This window comes from Grammomys surdaster, unplaced genomic scaffold, assembly GCF_004785775.1.
Source record: "Grammomys surdaster isolate TR1022 unplaced genomic scaffold, NIH_TR_1.0 125789, whole genome shotgun sequence".
NCBI classification, from domain to species: Eukaryota; Metazoa; Chordata; class Mammalia; order Rodentia; family Muridae; genus Grammomys; species Grammomys surdaster.
The window spans coordinates 2,046,408-2,069,826 of record NW_021620620.1 but is presented as its reverse complement, the minus strand read 5'-3'; the positions used below and the strand labels follow the sequence as shown (position 1 = coordinate 2,069,826).

Genomic DNA, 23,419 nt, shown 5'->3' with positions numbered 1-23,419 from the left:
CCCCCCCCCCCCCCCCGCACTCCCCCCCCCTCGCATCCTCTCCCCCCAAAAAGGGTATGTGTGATTACTACTTGTTTTTTTTTTCTCCTCCCTGCATTTATGATTAGTAGAGGATATTGAGAAGTTTGTTTATTTTATGTGTGTGTTGCCTGCATATATGTTTGTATACTGTGCACGCCTGGTACCTCCTTTAGCAGCTAAGAGCTACTGGAGTTAGATACCATGTGGGTGCTGGGAGTTGAACCTGGGTCCTTTGGAAGAGAAGCCAGTGCTCTTAACTGCTGAACTATTTCTTCAGTCTCCTTATAAAAGCGTTTATAACTTTAAAGAGCTCAATCGGATTTAAATTTTAATCAAACAACATCTTAGAGACTTGTTACTTGGTATATTTTGGGAATAGTCTTGTATTTGTTGGATAGTGTTTTTATAATACTGTAAATTGGTTGGCTATCTACCAGGAATTTGTCTGTTGTAGTCTTAATGTAAAACACATCAAGTAGTATAATGGAGTGTGACTTGGATAGTTTTGCTAAAAATGCTGAGCTTTTTTCCTACTTTTCTCACCTTTGGGTGAGAGTGAGCTAGCTTTTGTTGTCATTCCCTTGATTCTCTGGCCTAATACTCATTTGGTTGTTGCTTTGTTCATATTTTTCCTAAAGCATTGTTCGTAAGTTAAGCTTAGATTTTTCATAAGAAAACAAATCAAAAGAAGCCTAAAGTTGTTTCCAGATCAGCTTCTAAAATTTATCATGCAGATATAATTTCTGAGCTCAAATTAATTTTTATTCAACTTTCTTCACTTTGTAAAGTTTGAAGAGATTAGGTGACTTCCTAAGATCAACTAGTAGCAACATTCGAATGAAATTTTTTAAAAAGTAATTACTTTTAGGTTTATTATTTTATAGGAGTTCTGCATGCCTTTATGTATGTATACCATATGCATGTTTGGTGACCACGAAGGCTGGAAGAAGGTATTTGATTCCCCTGGGACTGGAGTTACTGACAGTTGGGAACTACTATGTGGGTTCTAGGAATTGAACCAGGTCCTCTGCAAGAGTAACTAGTGCACTTAACCACTGAATGAGCTTTATTGATTGCCAAGATGTTGTTAAGCCTACTATTTGAATTGTATAGTATTTTAGTTGTCATTTCTTGATGATTCCAAATAGTTGTTCCAGATAGGAGATGGGTGGCCTGTAGAAGAATGAAGGTAGCAAGTTGTTAAAAGTTGTCCTGGAGGACCAAGGGAGTGTGGGGCACCATTGGCAGGGAGAGGCCTTGGTGGTAGAGCGTTGAGGAAAAAAAGAAATGTTTAATAAGGGGAATTGGAGCGTTTGTAGGAGGTATTTAATTACTTATGTCCATATGTGTTTACATATGTATAAATTGTTCATGGAAGTTGCTAGAAAACTGAAAATACAATAATCTACTCCAGTGTAGCTAGGTTGTAGTTCTGATGACTGTAGTTGGGTTGATCCTGATTTCAGACTGCATTATAATGAATTTTGAGGAGAAAATACATACAAAAATAAAGATAAACAGGTATTCCAGAAAAAAAAAATCTTGTTTTGCTTCTCTTGTTATAAATGCACACTTAGTGGTAAGGGAATAATATTACAGAATGAGTTTATTTATTTATCTATTTTCCCCTTTTCATTGACTTTCTGAAGCTGCAAACTCTGGCAACTCCTGTAGGTAGGAAGTAAACTTGAAGTGTCTTTAATTTTTGTAATAGTGTTAGCTTATTCTAGATATGTTTAAATCAGTTATTTTTATAAACCATGTATAAGTTCATGTATTTATAAGTTGGTTCTGTAATTGAGAATGCTTTTGAGCTTTATATAGATTTTCTTTTCATTGGCTTTTCATCTAAACTTTTGGGATTACCTGATTTTCCATTTTTGTCATATTGTCAGTGTCTTTACTTTTACTCAGGAAACTTAAAAGTTTTATCAACAACTTGTTCAAAGTATGTAGATGTACTTGTTGAAAGTGTGCAGGTTTAAGTTCCATAGTATCTTTTCAGTGAAATATTTGTTCATTCACCAGTTTCTGCTTTGGAATTGTTTCACACCAATGCGAAAAGCTTATTCAGTTTTTATGTGTTTTTGTTTTTCTGTTTTTTTCGAGACAGGGTTTCTCTGTGTAGCCCTGGCTGTCCTGGAACTCACTCTGTAAACCAGGCCGGCCTCTGCCTCCCAAGTGCTGGGATTAAAGGCGTGCGCCACCACTGCCCGGCACAAGCTTATTCAATGTTAAAAGAATTTTATTTACATTTTTTTCTAATAGTACACATTAAGTGCATCTTTTCCTCTGTTGAGAATTATGTGATTTTTTTTATATTACAATTCTTTGTTTTAAATACTTATTAATGGGTAATACTTTTAAAAATTATGGTTAATTTGGAGAGGAAATTCAAAATGAAGTCACAATAAAACAGAATGGTTTGACTAGTAAGCTAGTCTAGTGGGTAAAGCCTAAAAACCTGAGTTTCCATCTCTGGGAACCACATAGAAGGAGAGAACAAACTCCTGCATGTAGTCTTCTTACCTTTATACACTCAATGTGCACCATGACTTGTATGTCCTCACGTGTGCATGTACTCACACATACATAATTAGGTGTAATAAGTTTTAAAAACATCAGTGGTTGCCGTTTTGTAAACAAATGCTTGATAGATAAGGAAAAGAGTAGAAAATACTACAAACTATGTCTAAGAACTCTAGGGGAAGGTTGAGTTATTAAAGTACCCTGGCTCAAAACAAGACCACAAAGTTTCCAGCTTCAGAAAAATAGTGAAAGAACCTTGGGTATTCAATAGTTGGTATATGGCTGGACATCTTTTCTCTCCTTGTGATTGTTGTGGGTTGTCCTGTTGCTGTTTGTATTCTGATGTTAATTCTACTTTCTGAGAAGGGGTTGCTCCTGCCCCCAGCAGTGATCTCCTGTGAGCCTTATAACTGGACTGGAGGTTTGAGTGAGGGGAAGGAAAGAGGATTGAAGAGAAGGAGGAAGCCATGATGGATCAGAGCCACGTGGCCAGGAGAAACCCCAAATAGCAAAGGGTCTTATAGCTGGGGAATAAGTTAGTATAGTGTTAGATCTGCCAAATCTAGGCTTATAGCTTATAATTGTAATAACTGGATTGTGTTTTTTTTTTTTTTTAATGGGCTTATTGGTGTTGGAAATTACTGCAGCATGTGAGACTGTGGATTGAACCTAGGGCTTTATGCATGCTAGTTAGTTATCTACCGTTGAATACCCCCTTAGCTCAGTGTGTGGCAAATCGTGTCATTTCTACATACTAATCTTCCTACCTTCCATCATGTGTTTATTTTTAAGTAAATCTAGTAGTTCTTCTGGTTTTACCTGCAAATTCTTATTTAATTTTATAGACAAAACATTCTGATTTCAGTTTTTTTTTAAACTAGTCAATTCTTAGATAGGTGTGGCACTAAAATGACTTTGAGCAGGAGCTACAGTTCATCTTTTTAAGCTATCTATATTCGTCTACTATGAATCATTTTACTCAGCCTTTTATGTTTTATTATTTTTAAAAGACATAGTCTCAGTATATAGCGCTAGTTGTTGAGGTAATTACTGTATAGACCAGGATTTGACCTCTGCCTTCTGAGTGTTGGGGTTAAAGGATGCATATCCATGCCTGGCTTAAGGTTTGTCTTTAATTATGTGCGTGCGTGTGTCTGTCTGTCTGGTCTGTCTGTCTGTCTGTGTTGTGCACATGGGTACAGGTGCCAGAGGCATCGGATCCTTTGGAGCTTGAGTTATAGGCAGTTGTGAGCTATCTGACATGGATACTGGGAACTGAACTCAGGTACTCTGGGAGAGTAATATTCACCTTTCCAGACCCCCCTTTTTTTTTTAATTTATGTATGTGTGTGCATATGAGCATGATTGGAATGTGGAAGTTAGAGTACATTATTTTGGAGTCAGCTCTGTCTTTCTACCATGTATTTCAGCAAATGAACTTACTGTCAGGCTTGCATGACAAGCACTTTTACCAGCTAATTCATTTTACCTATTGGAGTGAGGAGGTTGTTTTGTTGAGACAGGATCTTGTATATCCTAGACTGGTCTTGTGGTTACTATGTGAACAAGAATGACCTTGAACTTCTGATCTCCAGCCTCCACTTCGTGAATGTAAGGATTCAAGGCAGTCTTTGATATACATGGGTTATTTGGTATTCATTATTGAACCAGACAGAACCTTTTGTATGCTAGCAGACACTCTGCTACCAATACCTGCCAGTATTCAAGTTTGGAATCTGGGGCTGTACATTAAAACATTATATTAAAGGTGATGTGCACCTTTAATCTCAGCACTTGGGAGGCAAAGGCAGGTAGATTTCTGAGTTCAAGGCCGGCCTGGTGTGATTGAGCTCTAGAACAGCCAGAGCTACACAAAGAAACCCTGTCTTGAAAAAAATAAAAAAAACCTATGCACCATGTATGTGCAGTGTCTGTAGAGGCCAGATAAGGGTATTGGATCCCTTGGGACTGGAGTTATAATCCGTTGTGGGTGCTGGGGCTTCTGGAAGAGCACCCAGTACCTCTGAACCATCTTTTTACCCCAGGACTTTTTAAAAAGGTTGCTTTTGCTTTTTATGTGGGGTTACTTCCATTTCTAACTCTTTGTTAGTCTGGACTCTTGAAAAAAATTATGTAGAGACTTACATTTCTGCTTGGCACACTTTCCATGCCAGCCAGCTGGGATTCAGTCTACATATCCTGCCAAAGACTGAGATAACCATAGCATAGGCTCTTAATTTGCATGGCTGGTTTCATAGCCAGTAAATTTTTTCCATTTGCTTAAAGCTGTATTGAGTGTATGAGCTTGCTGGGGTGGGGGGTTTATCAGGACATTCTGAGATTTGATTTTAGAACCAAAGGTGATTTTCAGAAAAGGGGAATGAATAGTTCTACTTTTGACAGTTTAAAGTGGACTAGAATCAGGCTGGAAAGGAGGAGGTTCAGGGGTTAAGAATGCATATGGGTCTTGGAGAAGACCCGAGTAGCTTCTAGCACCTACCAGTGACTACAGTTCCAGGGGAATCTAACACCTTTGGCCTCCCGTGAGCACCTGCACTCTTATGTATTTACCTACACAGAGGGATACAATATGCACATTTTTTTTTGTTTTTTCGAGACAAGGTTTCTCTGTGGAACCCTGGCTGTCCTGGAACTCACTCTGTAGATCAGGCTGGCCTCGAACTCAGAAATCCGCCTGCCTCTGCCTCCCAAGTGCTGGGACTAAAGGCGTGTGCACATTTTTTAAAAAGTATTTTTTTAAAAAATGGGCTACAAACTTATCTGAGATGACAATCTTAGTATCAGGAAGTTATTTATTTGCCTTTAGATAGTGAGTGTTTTTTGTATAAAATATACTTGTCATGTTTCAAGTTTCATGAAAAGTGGGTAAGAGATCTATTGTTTTTAGTTTCAGCCTTGTGCTAAGCCTTTTATGTATCAGTCAATTCTTAATCATAGCCTTGTAAAGCTGGCTTAATTCCCATTATATAAAAGGTAAAGCATCATTCAGAAGTTAGATAACTTGAAATAGCTGTGAAACATCCAAATTGCTCTTTTCATATGGTATTGTTATAGTCTGGTAGGAATGAACCTAATAATAAACAATACATGATTTTAGAATAAAATAGCTGTCATAAGATCGATTTTACCTTGTGTTGAAGCAAATTACAAGTTCTCATTTGTTTCTATTTAAATAATTTTTTAAAAAGACTTATTTTATTTGTATGGGTATTTTGTCTGGCATATATATGTGCCTGGTGCCATGGATACCCTGGAACTGGAGTTAAAGACAGTTGTAAGCTACCATGTGGGTGCTGAGAATTGAGCCTAGGTCATCTAGAGGAACATCTGGTGTTCCTAACCACTGAGCCAAATGGCCTCTTAAGTAATTTTTTTTTGAGGGGAGGGGCAAAATAAGGTCAGAGTTTTTAATACTTACTGAATAAGTGGATCTTATTTATGTAGTTATATCTTTTTTGTGTGTGCTGTATACAAACAACAGTATGCAAATTTTGAGGCAGGTTTTTACATGCTTTTGTTTGTTTTTCCAGTTGCTGGAGATTGTATGCAAGGCCTTCTACATCCTGCCACATCTCCAGGCTTCATTTATTAAGTAGATTTTGATGTCTGTTTGTATCTCGAGACTCTAGTACAGGCTGTCCTCACATTGAAGACATACCTGAAAATAATCCTCCTGCCTCTACCTCCCAAGTACATTATCCCAAGTATTATAGCGGTTGCCATTATCCTTTTATTTCTTTTTTCTACCACGACTTCTCCCCGCCCCCAAGGAAAGCCAAAATTGTTCTCAAAGTTAAGATGTAACAAGAGTACAGGAGGCCATTAGCAAGTTTCCCCTGGAATCCAAGAGAATACCAACTTTGTGGTAATTAATGAAAACTGTAAACATACTGTCCTCCTATGTGCTTTTTAGGAGGTGTACCATTGACTTGTGCTAGTCATGAATAATTACTTTCAGCACAATGAAATTTATTTTTATAGTACTTCACAAGACATCCCCCCCCCCCCCCCGTATATTCTGTTCCTTAGACTTAGAGTCATGAACAACCACACCTGGGTTTTTGAGGGGGAGATCAGGGGTGGAGCTTAAATAAGAAGCATCGATTTGAAACAATACATGTGAGACTAAGTATAAAAATATTTAAACATGAAGTCATTAAGTATTTGAATTGAGCTGTGAAAAAGTTCCTATACTTAAAGGATGGAGAAAAGAAGAAGAAACTAAAGAAAGCTGATATGAAACAGCCAGAGCTATTGAAGGTTCAACTGAGTCGAATTGGATTGCTGATACAAAAGTTAACTGAATGAGGATTTCACAGAATGGTTGTAGTGGCCTGAGGATTGAGAAAATTCACATATGTAAATGTACATGTTTTAAAGAGAAGAACTGGGACATCTGGAAACAGATGGCATGCCCAAATTAGGTAATATAAGGAGGGGTTATTTACAAAGGTATAGGAGGGATATAGGAAAATCACAAGGGATGAGGTCCCAACCTTGGTTCTTCACAGTGAAGCTATTATTACCCCCCTACTCAAATGGATTGGGAGTTGAAGCCTGCTTTATAAGGAGCTGTATCTTTCTGTTGAGGACCTAATTATATTATCCTGAGGGCAGCAGCTCCTCACTGATAGACCCTTGTATAAGCCTAAAGATAAGGGTTGGTTTGTAGATAGGAATGATAGGAGGTTGGTTTAATTTTGGCCGTTCTGTGTAGTAAGCCTGCCACTGGTTGTGCTGGCGGTGCTGCTGCTGCTTCTAGTGGTGGTGCTGATAATAATAATAATAATAATAAAAATAAATTTATATGTAATTCCAGCTCCCAAGTGCTGGATTACAGATAAACTGCTATGCCCAGTTTTTGGGTAGGTTTTGTTTTTGTTTTTGTTCTTTGTTTCGTTCTTTTGTTTTGTGACAGGGTTTCTCTGTGTAGCCCTGGCTGTCCTGGAACTCACCCTGTAGACCAGGCTGGCCTCTAACTCAAAACATCCGCCTGCCTCTGCCTCCCAAGTGCTGGGATCAAAGGCGTGTGCCACCACTGCCCGGCTTTTGAATAGTAGTTTTGAAATGGTTTTTGGTTTGTCTCCCCCCTCACCTCCCCTTAGGGTTATTAAACCTAGAACCTGTAGTTAAGCACTGTACTTTGAGTTACATCCCTAATCCTCACTTATTTACTGTATTATCTTTAAAATGACATGTAATCTTGTGTTTCATTAGAGTATTTTATATGCCAATTGAAAGAAGATGCTTTACCTTTCAAATCTTGATGTAAAGTTGATTAATTGAGGACTTTGGGAGCTTTTTTATTGTTTTTGAAACAGTCTCTAACCAAGGCTGACCTCAGACTCCTTCTTTAACAGAAAATGACCTTGAATTTCTTATCTTCCTATCCCCATCCTGAATGCTTGCATTACACTCAGGTACCACTCTGTCTTTATTTATTCAGTGCTTAAACTTGAACCAAGGGTCTGGTATGTGCTAGTCAAGCTATCAATCAAGCTATCAACCAAGCTATAGCCTCAGCTCCTGGTTCACAAATAATATAGTTCATTTTCTGGTCTTTTGGGTACTTGTGGTTATAAATACTTGTGGTTAATGTCCGCATGTTCTCTTTCCAGTGAGAAGTTGCTTTCCCTCAGATTCAGATTTCGTGAATACTTTCTTTTTTTTTTTTTTTTTTTGGTTTTTCGAAACAGGGTTTCTCTGTGTAGTTCTGGCTGTCCTGGAACTCACTCTGTAGACCAGGCTGGCCTCGAACTCAGAAATCCGCCTGCCTCTGCCTCCCAAGTGCTGGGATTAAAGGCGTGCGCCACCACTGCCCGGCTCGTGAATACTTTCTATTTCTTTTTTGGAGCTAGAACCCAGGACCTTGAGTATGGAAATGTGCATTCTATCATTGAATTATACCCCCAACCAGCTTATATACTGTGTATGATCCTAAAAACCTAAACATTTGCTGTATGTAGTAGCATGATTATAATCCCAGCATTTAGCACAGCAAGGCAGGGCAATCTCTGATTTGAAATTAGCTCAGATTACATAGTTCCTGGCCAGCCTTGTTTACACAGTGAGGTCTTGTTTCAAATCATACACACAATGTGAAATATAAAGTACTGGAATGTATGCATATGTATGGTATATCATGCTTTTAGTACATTTAAAGGATAATTTTAGGATATATATTGCTCAGTATTTGTAGATACTCTGTGTTCTTTTTAGCAGGCTCATAGTTTCCCATTGTGTAGGTGTATGTGAAATGCCTTGTGTTTTTTTTTTTTTTTTGTTGCAAGTAAATGTTGTATTGAACATCTTTTTAAGTTTTTGGGTATCATGTCACCTGTGTTAGTATAGTGTAGGAGTTATTTCTAAAAGTAATTTTGAGAGGGAATATATATATTTTAAAGTTTTATTTTTATTGCTTTAAATTATATGTAGGTATGTGTGTCTGCATTTGAGTTTGGTTATGTGCCTATAAGTGCAGATGTTGAGGAGGCCAAAAGCTTAGGACCCCTTGCAGCTGAAGTTACGGGTGGTTATGAGTCATGTTGGGGTTGGAATTTGGATCCTTGGGAAGAGTAGCCAAGTGCTCTTATACTGGACCAGCCCTGGATGTATATAGCTTAAATTTCAATTGATAATGCCACATTTCTTGCTAATAGTACGCACCCCCTTTCCCAACCTTGGTATCACCCTTCTCTTACCAAATTTTGTACCTAGGTAAAGGTAGAAAAATAGCTACTTGTTTTTTCTGTTGGATTGTTTCACTTTAGAATATATAGTATCTTTTACACATTTTTACTTGCACTTGGTTTACAATGGTGTTGGCTAAAATCTTCCTACTTAGCCCTTTTCTCAGCCAGCTGCCACAGTTCTCCCTAGAACTACAGTATATTGTTAATTGTTGTAGCTTTTTAGGTATGTACTGTACAGTTATATTGTAAAGTATGTATTTGGTTCAGTTTCTAAGCATAAAATTCAATATCCTAGAATCTTATATAGAATCATCTTGTAATGAACTGACAGCTGACACTTTTTAAGGAGCTTTAGGATAATGTTCACTAGGTAGATGCAATCAAGATTAGAGGGTTGAGACTTTCAGAGATACCCCTACCTGAAACCTTTTTCTTTTTTTCTTTTTTTTCCTTTCCTCCGAGACAGGGTTTCTCTGTATAGCCCTGACTGTCCTGGAACTCACTCTGTAGACCAGGCTGGCCTCGAACTCAGAAATCTGCCTGCCTCTGTGTCCCAAGTGCTGGGATTAAAGGCGTGCGCCACCACCGCCCAGCTACCTGAAACCTCTTAAGGAAGGGAGGAGGAGACAAGGGCTAAGTTGATTACTTATGGTAGAAGAGCCACCATGAAAATCATAAAGGACGAGTTTTGTTTTTGTTTTTGTTTTATTTCCAGAGATTTATTTATTGTATATGAGTACACTGTAGCTAGCTGTCTTCAGACACACCAGAAGAGGGCATCAGATCCCATTACAGATGGTTGTGAGCCTCCATGTGGTTGCTGGGAATTGAACTCAGGACCTGGAAGAGCAGTCAGTGCTCTTAACCCCTGAGCCATCTCTCCAGCCGGATAAAGAACAAGTTTTAGAGAGCTTCCAGATAACTGATCATGAGGTTTTCTGGAGGCTAGTGTACCCTTCCCCTCATGCTTTGTTTGTTCATCTTTCTGTCTGGCTCTATGTGGCTCTATTTACTTGTTTACTTACTTATTTACGGTTTATGAGACAAGGATTCATGTAGCCCCAGAAGGCTCTGGAGTTTGATATGTAGCCAAGGATGACCATAAACTCCTAATCATTCTGCCTTCACCTTTGAGGTGCCACTATACCAAGCAAGTATTTACTTCCTCTGGTGGATGATTTTTTTAGAGACAGGACTTCCTGTATAAAATTAAGAATCTGTTAAGTAAAAGTGGTCACTTAATTTCTCTTAGAGGATGTGAGAGTTGAGACAGAGCCTATGTAACATGTTGGTTTTGAATTCACAATCCTGGTTGCTTTGCCCAGCATTGTGAGGGGTAGTGCCTGGTTTTATTGTATCTTGTTATGCCTTGTTTGGTTGATGTCCCTGGGAGGAGGAGGTGTTGGCTGAGTGGGATGGATCTGGAAGGAGATGTAGGATGAGGGGACTGGGAGAAATGGAGGGAGGGGAAGCTGCAGCCAGGATGTATTGTATGAAAGAATAAAACAAACAAAATCTAGCTATCATACTGCCCTCCTCAACCCGCTTTGGTAAATGAATATTCTGTACAAATGGGTTTATCTCTTAGGAAGCTGGTTTTGATGTGGGAGGGCAGTTAAAAGCAATTGTAACATGCAGTTTTGGATAAGATGGTAATAACCATTCAAAATTGAGCTAAGATTTTGTTGTTGGGAAGTTAAATAATATAGGAGTATAGGACACATTTTACATGCTGAAATACTACTGTGGAGAGCTTGGGCAGTTTTTCTCATGTAGAACTCTATTGATTAAATTAGCTTTTACCTAAAACTATCTATGTTTTAGAAGCTTAAAAATGTACTAGAGCAATAATTCACTTTTTTTTGAGACAGGGTTTCTCTTTATAGCCCGGGCTGTCCTGGAACTCATTCTGTAGACCAGGCTGGCCTCGAACTCAGAAATCCGCCTGCCTCTGCCTCCCAAGTACTGGGATTAAAGGCGAGCGCCACCACCGCCCAGCTAATAATTCACTTTTGCTATGTATAATATGTGGATTGTTTGCTACTGTTACTGTATACTATATTTCCTTACTGAATGCTGCATACTTAAATTATTTCCTTACAGAACTTCTTATTACTTCTTACAAGTTTACAAAGATAGGCTATCAGCAGTTACTGCTTAAATCACCTAAAAGGCAACTTCTAAAATGCATAAACACAATACACATAGGAGAAATGAGGACAATAAACTTAAAATAGTAATGTTTTTTAAAACTACAATGAAGTTTATTTTTAGATCTGTCTTTAAATCAGAAAACTTAAAGCAGAAAGTCTTTTTTGAGATTAAGATAGTAGAAGCCAGGTATTGTGCACATGAAACAGAAAGAATACTAATTTGAGGCCATCTTGGGTTCCACAGGAACCCAGTCTCTGAAAACAAAAACAAGTTGTGTGTGGTAGCATGTCTTTAATACTAGCAGAGGCAGGTGGATCTATATGATTTTAGGGCCAGCATGATCTATAGCAAGTGGTAGGCTAGTCAGTGCTATATAGTGAAAACCTGTTTCAAAACTAAAACATACTATAACCCTATTAACTACCCCCCACAAAGTCCTCTCAGTGGAATACTATATAGCTATAAAAATGAACTAAGGATTGGAGAGGCGGTTCACAGCATCATGGCACATGGTGTACCCACACATATACTAATCAATAAACATGAGGTAGTTTAACTTAGTTACATCTTAGACATGTTAGGTAGGTGCTCTAACCACTGAGTTAAATTAGTACATTACTCTTCTTTTTATTTTGAATCAGTGCCTTAAGTGTCCCAGGATTGCCATGAACTTTGTATACTGTTGCTGGGATTACAGGCCTATGACACAGTTAAATTATATTTAAACTCATTGAATAGCATAAAAAATTATACAGTGAATTCATCCATGTAAAACATTCCTTTTGTCTGTATTCGAAAGTATGTTGTAAGACTTGTAAATAAGGAGAGTGTTGTGGCATATGACTTTAATCTCAGCACTTGGAAGGTGCAGGCAGGCAGATCTCTTGTGAGTTTGAGTCCAGTCTGGTCTACATCTTGAGTTCCAGTACAGGGTTACATAGTGAGACCCTATCTCAAAACAAAACAAAAGATTTGTAAATAGTTTTTCTTAAATGTAGGTGTATTTTTCTTGAGGCAGTTTTTTTGTTTGGCATAGAGTAAATATTTGCCAGTGTTTACCCATTAATGCTCAGGGCATCATGATATTAGTTTGAGTCGTATTGTTGTCTTTTACTTGGAAGGTAAAAAAGTTATTGCTTCTGATGTTAAAAATTTAAGACAAAAAATGAAATTCTCACATATAAAATAGTCATGTTAAATTTGCAGTACTGGTTGATATTCATAAATAGGCACTATAGACTACATAGGTACCAGATCCACTGTTAAGAAATTATGTGGCTTTTAGGATTCGAAGAAAAACAGAAATAGCTAGAGAAGCTTCCTGCAGGCAGGTTTCTTGACAAAGTTAACATACTGTAGAGACAGCCCTATTTCAGGCAAGTACAAATGACCCTTAAAGGCATGTGGCTCATTGTTACATGTGTTTAAGTTCTACTAAATTACAGTTACTTGAAAGCATAAATGTCATCTAATGTTATCCTTAGTAGATTTGGTTTCTCAATAATGCTAGAATCTTCTTCCGAATTCAGCATAACTGTTTTTAGAGGCTTGGGTGTCCAGGGATAGGCTATTAGAAGACGTGGCAGCTGTACCTACTGACAGAGTAGGAGAGATATGTAAAACTTTATTTTTATTTTTTTTTTGAAAGTTGAAATCATTGCAGCTATTTCAAGATTATTTTATACTACAGTTCAGGTAGCCCTGCTATTTGTTAATTTGCATACTGATAACATTTATTTATTTATTTTTATTTATTTATTTATTTATTTTTGGTTTTTTGAGACAGGGTTTCTCTGTGTAGCCTTGGCTGTCCTGGAACTCACTCTGTAGACCAGGCTGGCCTCGAACTCAGAAATCCGCCTGCCTCTGCCTCCCAAGTGCTGGGATTAAAGGCGTGCGCCACCACTGCCCGGCAACATTTATGTTTTTAACCTGACATATTTTTCATTTTTATAGATAAAGTGGAGAATTTTAGTGAAGAACATGAAAAAAATAGTCACCATTTTCACAAAAATGCTGAAGATAGTACTAAGAAACTCAACACAGAAACCACAGTGGCTTCTGAATATAAAGCTGATGAAACTAAAGAAACAAATGATACTTGGAATTCCCAGTCTGGAAAAAGAACAGAGTCTTCATCTGAAAGTTGTCCAGTCAAAGGATCTGTAAGAACTGGTTTATACGAATGGGATAATGATTTTGAAGATATCAGATCAGAAGACTGTATTTTAAGTTTGGATAATGATTCTCTTTTGGAGATGAAGGATGAGGATTTAAAAAATCGGATTGGAGGATTGGAAAATCTAAATGAAGCCTTTGAAGAAGATATTATACAAAGTGTTCTTAGGCCAAGCAACTGTAGGACGTACTGTAGGGCCAATAAAGCAAAATCCTCACAGGGAGCATCAAATTTTGATAAGCTAATGGATGGCACCAGTCAGACCTTAGCCAAAGCAAACAGTGAATCAAGTAAAGATGGCCTGAATCAGGCAAAGAAAGGTGGTGTAAGTTGTGGGACCAGTTTTAGAGGAACAGTTGGACGGACTAGAGATTACACTGTTTTACATCCATCTTGCTTGTCAGTTTGTAATGTTACCATCCAGGATACTATGGAACGGAGTATGGATGAGTTCACGGCATCCACTCCTGCAGATTTAGGAGAGGCTGGCCGGCTCAGAAAAAAGGCAGATATTGCAACTTCCAAGACCACTACTAGATTTCGACCTAGTAATACTAAATCTAAAAAGGATGTTAAACTTGAATTTTTTGGTTTTGAAGATCATGATGAGACAGGAGGTGATGAAGGGGGTTCTGGAAGTTCTAATTACAAAATTAAATATTTTGGCTTTGACGATCTCAGTGAAAGTGAAGATGATGATGATGACGACTGTCAAGTGGAAAGAAAGAAAGACAAAAAAAGAACTAAAACAGCTCCATCACCTTCCCAGCAACCTCCTCCTGAAAGCAGCGACAATTCCCAGGATAGTCAGTCTAGTACTAATAATACAGGTAAGAATTGTAAGATGTATATAATATAAAATAATATGCATTTAATATGTAAATTTTTCAGGCTTTAATTAAATGGTAGGTTCTTTCCTTAATACAAATTCAGTTCTGTTTTTTATATATATATGGGATTTATTTTTAATTATATGTTGGTGTGTGTGTCTGCATGTGGGTATGTGCTTGTGAGTGCAGGTGCCATCTGAGACTAGAGCTGGAGTTAGAGAGGGTTATAAGCTGCCTGGTTTGGGTGCTGAGTACTGAACTCAGATCCTTGGGAAGAGCAGCAAATTCTCTTAACCACTGAGTGATCTCTTAAGCCTTAGTTTGTTATATTATACTTTAGTAGAAGTATAGATTGCCTTATGCATAAGTATATCATTTTACATGTAAATGGTTAGGTCTTAAATTGTATGGAAGACTGGAGAGTCTTACATGTATTAAATCGGTAACTATCACTTAAAGTTTTTTATTTTGGATTGGGTTCCAAACCCAATCCGAATTACAAATAAGTAATCTCTCCCATTAAAATACAACCCTAGGCCAGCATATGGGAATTTATGTGAGAATTTTATACTATTGAGTCTTTGGGACAGAAATATCAAACATCGTGTTTTAGCTTTGAAAATCCAAATGCAATGCAGACATAAGGATGGATTTTTTTGGACATTTAGAACTGTACTGATAACAGATGGTTTTAATGAGGGAAATACTCAAGAAGTTAATTAAACCCTTCATAAGTAGCATAAAACTGAAAAAAACATTTAAAATATTCTCAAAGCCTCTTAAATTGTGGTTTCATAGGATTGAAAAGTACTAGTAGGTAAGTATTCTCTTTTAATAATAAAATTGTCTCAAGATTGTAGGCTCAATGATAAGGTCCTCTTAGTAGTTGAGTCTCTAGTGAGAGCTAGGTCTGTTTTTGCATCTTAGAGTAATACCTGTATTCTGGAATATGAAAAGTTAGACTCTGAGAAATGAAATGATACTGAATAACATTTGAAAACTACAGACCACTTGGATGAGAAACGCCAAGTTGCAGTTCAGTCTTGACATAATGTGTGAGCCAACAATCATTTTTAAAAATTGAGGTTCTCTCTTCCTTCTTTTAAATTAGAAGAAAATGTTTGTAGCCATTTGAGAAGTAATCTCATCCTTCAGTAGTTTTTATGTGAAGACTCACAGGTCATGTAACTGCATTGTACTAGCCAAGGATAACTATCTTTGTTTTCTTTCCCTCGTGATTTTGCCTCCCAAGTGCTAGGATTAGGACTGCGCACCACACCCAGAGATTGTGCTTTTTAAAATTTTGTCCTCTTTGGGACTGGAGAGATGGCTCAGTGGTTATGTGTGTTTGTTGCTTTTAGATCCCAGCACCCACATGGTAGTTCACAACTTCAGTTCCAGAGGTTCTGATGCCTTACCATCTGTACAGTCTCCTCAGGCAGGCATGTGGTTCATATACATACATATAGGCAAAACTGTTGGGATAGTTTTGCGCACTGTGTATTCAGATGCTGGTATCATGGTCTAGCATCTCCGGTCTTAATGTTATATAGAAGTTGTTTTCTATCACCTCTGATTGGCAAATAAAGAGCTGATCAGCTAGTTAGTTAACTGGACAGAAGAAAATAGGACAGGGCATCTGATCCCAGCTGGAGTCTTGGAAAGAGACTGGAGAGAGAGGAGAGAGAGAAGGTTTGGAGAGACCATGGGGATGGACCAGGAGAATTCTCCATTGAGATCTCTATGAGAGAGTAACTATGAGGACAAACATGGACCAGAGTGAGCCAGGGCAAGACTCATATGCAGGTAAAGGACCACATAGCTAGGAAATACACAGCACAGTCAGGTTAGAATAGTTCTGAACCTGCCCAGCTTAGTCCTTGAAGCTTGTTATTAAACATACCAGGTCTCTGTGTCTTTTATTTGGGAGCTAAAATGGGCTAGAGTGGGCCCTGCAGTTATGTGGGAACGAAAGGGGTATAAGAAAATCCTCCAAAGAATTAGTTAATGCAAAACACTCATATACATAATACAGGTTTTAAAAACATTTTTAGAGTGGTTATCTTTGTAGAAGTCCCCAGCCTCTTACACACTTTGAACTATGTCTAGAGTGCTTGAATGTCTTTGACTTTTGGGAATCACACCAAAAAGTTACTTATCTTGCATCAAAGAACTCTGTACTCACAGCTTGCACATGTAGTAGGTACTGGAAGCATACAGCATTGGCACCAGACTACGTACCTAGGTTTGGATTCTGAGTCTGCTTCAGCTCTGCCTAACTGGCTTCCAGCAAGTATTCTTTTAAGGCAACATGATTTCATGAACGTAAAATGTAGAAAAAAATGTAAAATTTAGTATTTTTTTTGAGTTTGTAAATTATATATCAGTGTTAGTATCTGTAGATATCTGGCAGTTGCATCTATGAAGTTCAAATTTTATTTTGGAAAAAATTTTAGGCCAGGCATAGTGATGCATGACTGTAATTTCAGTATTTGAAAGGCTAAAGCAGAGGATTGCCATGAGTTTGATCATCCCACTTTGGAATATATAGTGAATTCCAGACCAGTCTGAGCTAACTTAAAGACCCATTCTCAGTAAAAGAGAAAATGTTTGATTTTTGCTGCTAATACAAAATACAACTAGAGCAGATAGATTTTGAAGTAGAGGGTAGGGTTAGAGTACTTCATCAGCCATCATTACTTTTAATCTTTCATTATTATCCCCAACATTAATGTTTTTAAAAAAGCCTTAAGTTTTCTGATAACTTGAAACACTGGAAAGCTAGCTAGTTTTGATTACCATTTCAGAAAACTTGGATTTTACAGAGGACTTGCCTGGTGTGCCTGAGAGTGTGAAGAAGCCCATAAGTAAACAAGGAGATAAATCCAAGGAAAATACCAGAAAGATTTTTAGTGGCCCCAAACGGGTAAGTAAATTATTACTATTGGTGATTTTAATTAAAAAATGTATGTGTATATGTGTATATGTGTATACATATATTTATCATTAGAGGACTCAACCCTTAACTTTTTATTGAGAAGTTACCAGTAAGCCATTGTGACAGTGTTTTTATCACAGGGTATCTGTAGATCTTCTTTTAAAAAAACCAATATACTGTTGTAAAAAATGTAATTATATATCTATATTATATAAGTATGTATGGCATTAAAAGTAATTTTTCCATGCTCTAAAATGTTGGTTGTTTAAGCTGACAAGAAGCTGGTTAGAAGTGGAGACATGTTGCTCTTCTGTCTTGTAATAGTCTTTTTTTTTTTTTATATATGGCTAGTCTAGAAAAAGACCAGAATTCAAAATACCTTTTCTACTAAGTTGCAATTGCTTTCATGTCATCCTCAGATTGAACATTTGAAAGTCAGGGATCTTCTGTCTTTTTGACCCTTTTTCAGTTCTTTTAGCTATATACCTACAGTCATACCATTTGTCAAGCTTGTTTAGTAACCAGGAAGGAACTGTTTTGCATTCCATTTTATATTCTCATCAGACAGGCGTTATTAATTTCCCCCATGTCCCAACCAACATTTACTACTAGATAAGGCTACTATAGTCTTGTTGTGATGGTTCATGCCTTTAAACCTAACAGCTGAGAGGCAGAGGCTGGCAAGTCTTTGAATTTAGGGCCAATCTTGTCTGTAGATCAAATTGAAGGCCAGCCAGAAGATATATAGTCAGATCCTGTTGTTTAAGGAAAAAAAAAAAGCTACCATAATATGTATAGAGGAGTCATGCTTTGATCTTCATTTCTATAATGGCTACTGAGTTAGAAACTTTTTTCACGTGTTTTCTAGTCATTAGTAAGACTATATATCATGCATGTGGTCTTTTTTTTTTTTTTTTTTTTTTTGGTCCGTTCTGCATGTGCCTGTGGATGCCTCAAGACCCTATGAGGCATCTTCCTCTATTGTTCCCTACCTTATTTTTTGAGACAGGATTTTACTCAGCCTGGAGTTCATAGATTTAGCTAGACTACTGCTGGCCAGCAATGCCCAGGGAATCTTCCTGTCTCTACTTTTCTAGAACTAGGATTACAAGAGTGTGTTGCTGTGCCCAGTTATGTAAGTGCTGGAATTGAACTGAAGTGGTCATGCTTGCATGGCAAGTGCTTTACTGACCAGGCTGTCTCCCTCACCATGTTTCTCTGTGTTTTGAGAAATAGCTAATTGAGTCTTTTTGCCCTTTTTAAAGTTAAGAGGTTTTTTTTGTTTAGTTGTAGGGGTTCAGCAGACTTTTCAAAAAATTAAAAGAACTACCATATGAACCTGCTGTCTCATTCCTGGGCGTATACCCAGAGAACTCCATACCTGCTGTGGGCATATTTGTTCCTCCATGTTCATTGCTGCTTTATTTACTGTAGCAAAGAATTTGGAATCAGCATAGTTATAATGGTTCATTGAAAGATGAATGGATATTTTTGGGTGTGTGTGTGTATGTATATGTGTGTGTAATGAAATACTATTCAGCTGTAAAGAACATTATAATAAAAAATTGCAAGAAAATAGACAGACTTAGATGAAAATATATAATATTAGCTTGAGCCATCTACTCTCAGAATGAAAAAAAAACATGTTTTCTGAAGTCTAGCCAATAATGTATGTATGTATGTATGTATGTATGTATGTATGTATGTATGTATGTAAGTAAACAAGTGTGGGCACACAATATAACTTGTAAGAAAGAAAAAGAATCCTAATGTTAGGGGATGAGAAAGGACTGAATTCTATTCTGTTTGAAAGAGAAGTTCACAGAGTTGTATAATCTTTGGGGCTAGTTTTTCTGTGTTTGATATTTTTGTTAACTGGCAATGTTTTGTATAATGTAAAATTTAGTTAAAAAGGAATTCCTTATTATATAATTTGCAAATATTCTGTCCACTTCTTAATGTTACACCTTCCTTTTTGCCAGTTTTAAAATTTTTGATTATTTTCTTGCCCTTTTGTTGTCTGTGGTTTTGATGTCACAGCCAAGAATTCATTACCAAATTCAATATAAGTTTTCAAAACTGTTTTCGCTCAAAGTTATAGTTTTATGTAGGTTTTTGGTTTGAGTAATGTTTGTTTTGTTCTTGCTAAATGAATTAATTTTATATAGCTAGAACATAAACATTTTTTATTGTCTTATTTTTTCTTTTATTTATGTAAAAGCTCATTGGGCATCTTCCAAATAATTATAGCTGTTTAGATGCACTTTTAGTTTTTACAAAATGGTTTATGATGTATATTTTCAGAGCAATATTCATCAACGGGCAGGGGTTCTCAATCACCACATTTTTTTAACATTTGTTAATTTTGGGGAAGAGGATTCCATATATAAGTACTGTATTTATATAGTTTCTACCTCTCTCTTTCCCCTCCTTCTTTATACCTTCCCACTCCTCAACGTCATGACTTCTTAACTTACTGGTATATACACATAAAATATATATGTAAATTTTTTTTTTTTTTTTTTTTGGTTTTTCGAGACAGGGTTTCTCTGCGTAGCCCTGGCCATCCTGGAACTCACTCTGTAGACCAGGCTGGCATCCAACTCAGAAATCCACCTGCCTCTGCCTCCCAAGTGTTGGGATTAAAGGCGTGCGCCACCACTGCCTGGGTGATATGTAAATTTAAATATGTTATGCTGAGTCCTTTAGATTTTCTCATATGTATGTGTGTTTAGGGTTGGTTACTTCAAATTCTTATCACATATTAAGGACACTAACGAACTTTAAATTACATGGCCACTATCAGTATGTATTAGGTTAGATAGAGCCAAGTGTGGTGGCATACATCTATGATCTTAGCAATTGGGGAACTGATACAGGAGCATTACAAGTTACAGCTTTATGATTTTGGGCCACATAACAAGACCCTGTCTTAAATAAACGTGGTAAAAAAAGAAAACTGAACAAACAAAAACAATAAAAAAAAAACCATTGAATAGATTAGAAGTGAAACAAACTCCATTTGTATTTACAATTTTCTAAAGTAATAAACTAATGACATAATTTATATGAAAAATTATTTTGAAACCAAAAATGTAGAAGGAATAACATTATTATACTTTTATTTTTGTAAATCTCTGTAAAGGCATGCTTTAAAAAAAAAAAAAGACACTGAAGGCTTTGTGTGGTGGCTCATGCATTTTAATCCTAGCACTGGGGATGCAGAGGCAGGTAAATCTCTGAATTTGAGGCCAGCCAGGACTATCTTTGTCTTGTGGGAGAACAGTTGTATTCTCATGCTTTGCATTCAGTATATTTTATTGTGCTATATTGGTTGAAATATTTGAAGAAAATATAACCCAAACATTCTATATGGTTATATTTTAGGTAAGCTTTTGAAATGTATTTTATATTTGGCTCACTACACTAAAACTTAAATTTTAATTTTTTAAAGGTTAACTTATGTCTATAAGCTTTTCAGACTGTTTACATTACAATATTGCTTCTCCTTACATTTTGATTATACATTTTATCTGTACATGCTTTAACACCATATTTGTTGCCCATTTGGAAAATACTAGCTACCTTGAACTATGCAAACTTTTTTTATTGGATATTTTGTTTATTTACATTTCAGATGTTATCTCCTTTCCCCATTTCCCCTCCCATAAACCCCCTATTCCATTCATCATCATCCTTTTTGCTTTTATACCATTTTAATTACATGTAAGTATTAAGGTTAATTCTAGGTTGAGGAACTAGCAATACAATAGATGCAAATAGTCAGGAAACAAGCAAGACAGTAAACAGATATAGTCAAAGAATAAGCAAGGCGATAAACAAAGTCTAAGGGCTTTTCAGGATGACCAAAATATCTGATCCTACTTCCCTGTCCAAGCAAGCCCAAAGTCATTTTCTTGCCTGAAGCCTACTTTGTTCTAGCCTAAGATTTATATTCCTGCCTGAAATTACTTCCTTTGTTCTAGCCTAATGTCAGATTCCCTATATAAACTTTCTAAGGTGACACATTTTGTTATGCTCAATCAAAAATTCATATTGAGGCTGGAGAGATGGCTAAGTGATTAAGAGCACTGATTGCTCTTCCAGAGTCCTGAGTTCAATTCCCAGCAACCACGTGGTGGCTCACAACCATCTGTAATGAGATCTGATGCCCTCTTCTGGTGTGTCTGAAAACAGTGACAGTGTACTCACATAAAATAAATAAATCTTTAAAAAAAAATCATACTAATATATATCATTAAGCCAAAAAATTTTGTCAGTACTGGGAAGCAGTCAGATTCACAGTAATAAATAGATCAAGATTCCAGAATTTTAGTTTTTGCTAGAGTTGATATTTTTTCTCATTGGTACCAAATGCCTTAAAGGGATTAGCTGACAGTGACAGTCTCACTTTATTCCTTTACAGAAATATCTTTGCCAGATACCTAAGTCTTAAAAGGATGTTTGTCAGTCTTTGAAGTAAAGAATGATTTTTCTGACAAACATAGCTGGATATATACAGCTCAAGAAGTTGTTGTATGCACAAGTATTTTGTGTACATTTGTCACACAGAACATTGAGATTTAATAAAAATGATAATTCTTCTTAGGTTTTATATGAAACTGATGTTTAATGGATTGTGACACTGATGAGAAAAGGTATAATTTATAGGTTTTAAGATTCTTGCCAAGATACCGTCAATCTGGCTTCAGCACCATCCATAGGAGTTTCACACACTGAGAAAGGCAAATAACCTAATACTGTAATTATGAAAATAGTTTTTGTTTTTTTTTTTGTTTGTTTGTTTTAGATTTTTCTGTGTAGCTTTGGCTGTCCTAGAACTCACTCTGTAGACCAGGCTGGCCTTGAACTCAGAAATCTGCCTGCTTCTGCCTCCCAAGCGCTGGGATTAAAGGTGTGGATCACCACTGCCCAGTATGAAAATCATTTTGAATTTGTAGTCTCCTAAAAGAGTTTGATATATATCTCTAATGTCCATGGCCTATTCTTTGAGACCTGATGGTTGATAGTGTTGTTACTTTATTTTGTTCTCCAAAATTGTTATTGTGAAAAACTTCAGATTCAAAAAAGAAATATGAAACCCCTTATCTCTTGGCATGTATTTATTTTTAGCTAGCATTGTGCTATCATGGTATATACACAGTGTTCTTTCTGTATAACATGTTTATTATACAATACTTATCGTGTATATACTATAATATTTGAAAATAATTTTATTTATACCATTTCTTTCTTTCTTTTTTTTCCTTCTGTTTTGTATTTTAGTTTTGCAAGACAGGGTTTCTTTGTGTAGCTCTACCTGTCCTGGAACTTTCTCCGGAGACTAGGCTGTTCTAGAATTCAGAGATCCTCTGATTCTCAGTGCTGGGATTTAAAGTATGTGCCACCACTCCTGGCCTAAGCATTTCTAAAGAAAAAAGAATCTCCTGTCTAGTAATAAAACTAAGACCTATAAGAAAATAAATACTTTAAAAAAATAATTCTTAATGCCTGATCATAATGTTTTCATCTAAAGCTCTCAGAAGTCCTTAGTTCCCCTCCCTACCTCTTTTAACTAAGACTCTTGTAACAGTTTGGTATGTTTTGTTTTTATATAGACTTTATTTAAATAGATTGTTATTTACAAAGAATTCCCTTTCACTTATTTATTAGGAAGCTGTGATACTTAGGACTGTTCCACTTGTAGACGTTATCTAATTATTTCCTTGATATTATTTAACTTGCTTTCCAACATTGTCTTAGGAAGCTGTAAATGAATAAATCTACATTCTGGATTAGATTTAAGTTAATTTTTTTTCCCAGAGCTTCATTTTTGATAACTATTTATATTTCCTTACATTTGAAGCTTTATAGTTTTTGGTTATTCTATTATTTTTGTTTGTTTGTTCGAGACAGTTTCTTTGTGTAGCTCTTGGCTGTCCATGAACCTATTCTGTAGACCAGGCTGGCCTTAAACTCAGAGATCCGACTGATGTCTGCCTCCTGAGTACTGGGATTAAAGGCATGAGCCATCACTTCCTGGCAGTATTCCATT

General features: G+C 36.6%; 1 protein-coding gene across 3 annotated transcripts in view; it reads left to right on the top strand.

Moving 5' to 3' along the window:
• The window catches only part of Wapl (WAPL cohesin release factor), a 70,003-nt gene that overhangs the window by 4,353 nt on the left and 42,231 nt on the right, over nucleotides 1-23,419 (top strand). For 2 of the 3 annotated variants that reach the window (XM_028789095.1, XM_028789097.1), the window contains exons 3-4: nucleotides 13,374-14,426; nucleotides 17,234-17,352. In XM_028789095.1, coding sequence (XP_028644928.1) covers nucleotides 13,374-14,426; nucleotides 17,234-17,352 — 1,172 coding nt within the window. The remainder of the gene's footprint in view (nucleotides 1-13,373; nucleotides 14,427-17,233; nucleotides 17,353-23,419) is intronic. The other variant, XM_028789096.1, reaches the window with a different exon arrangement.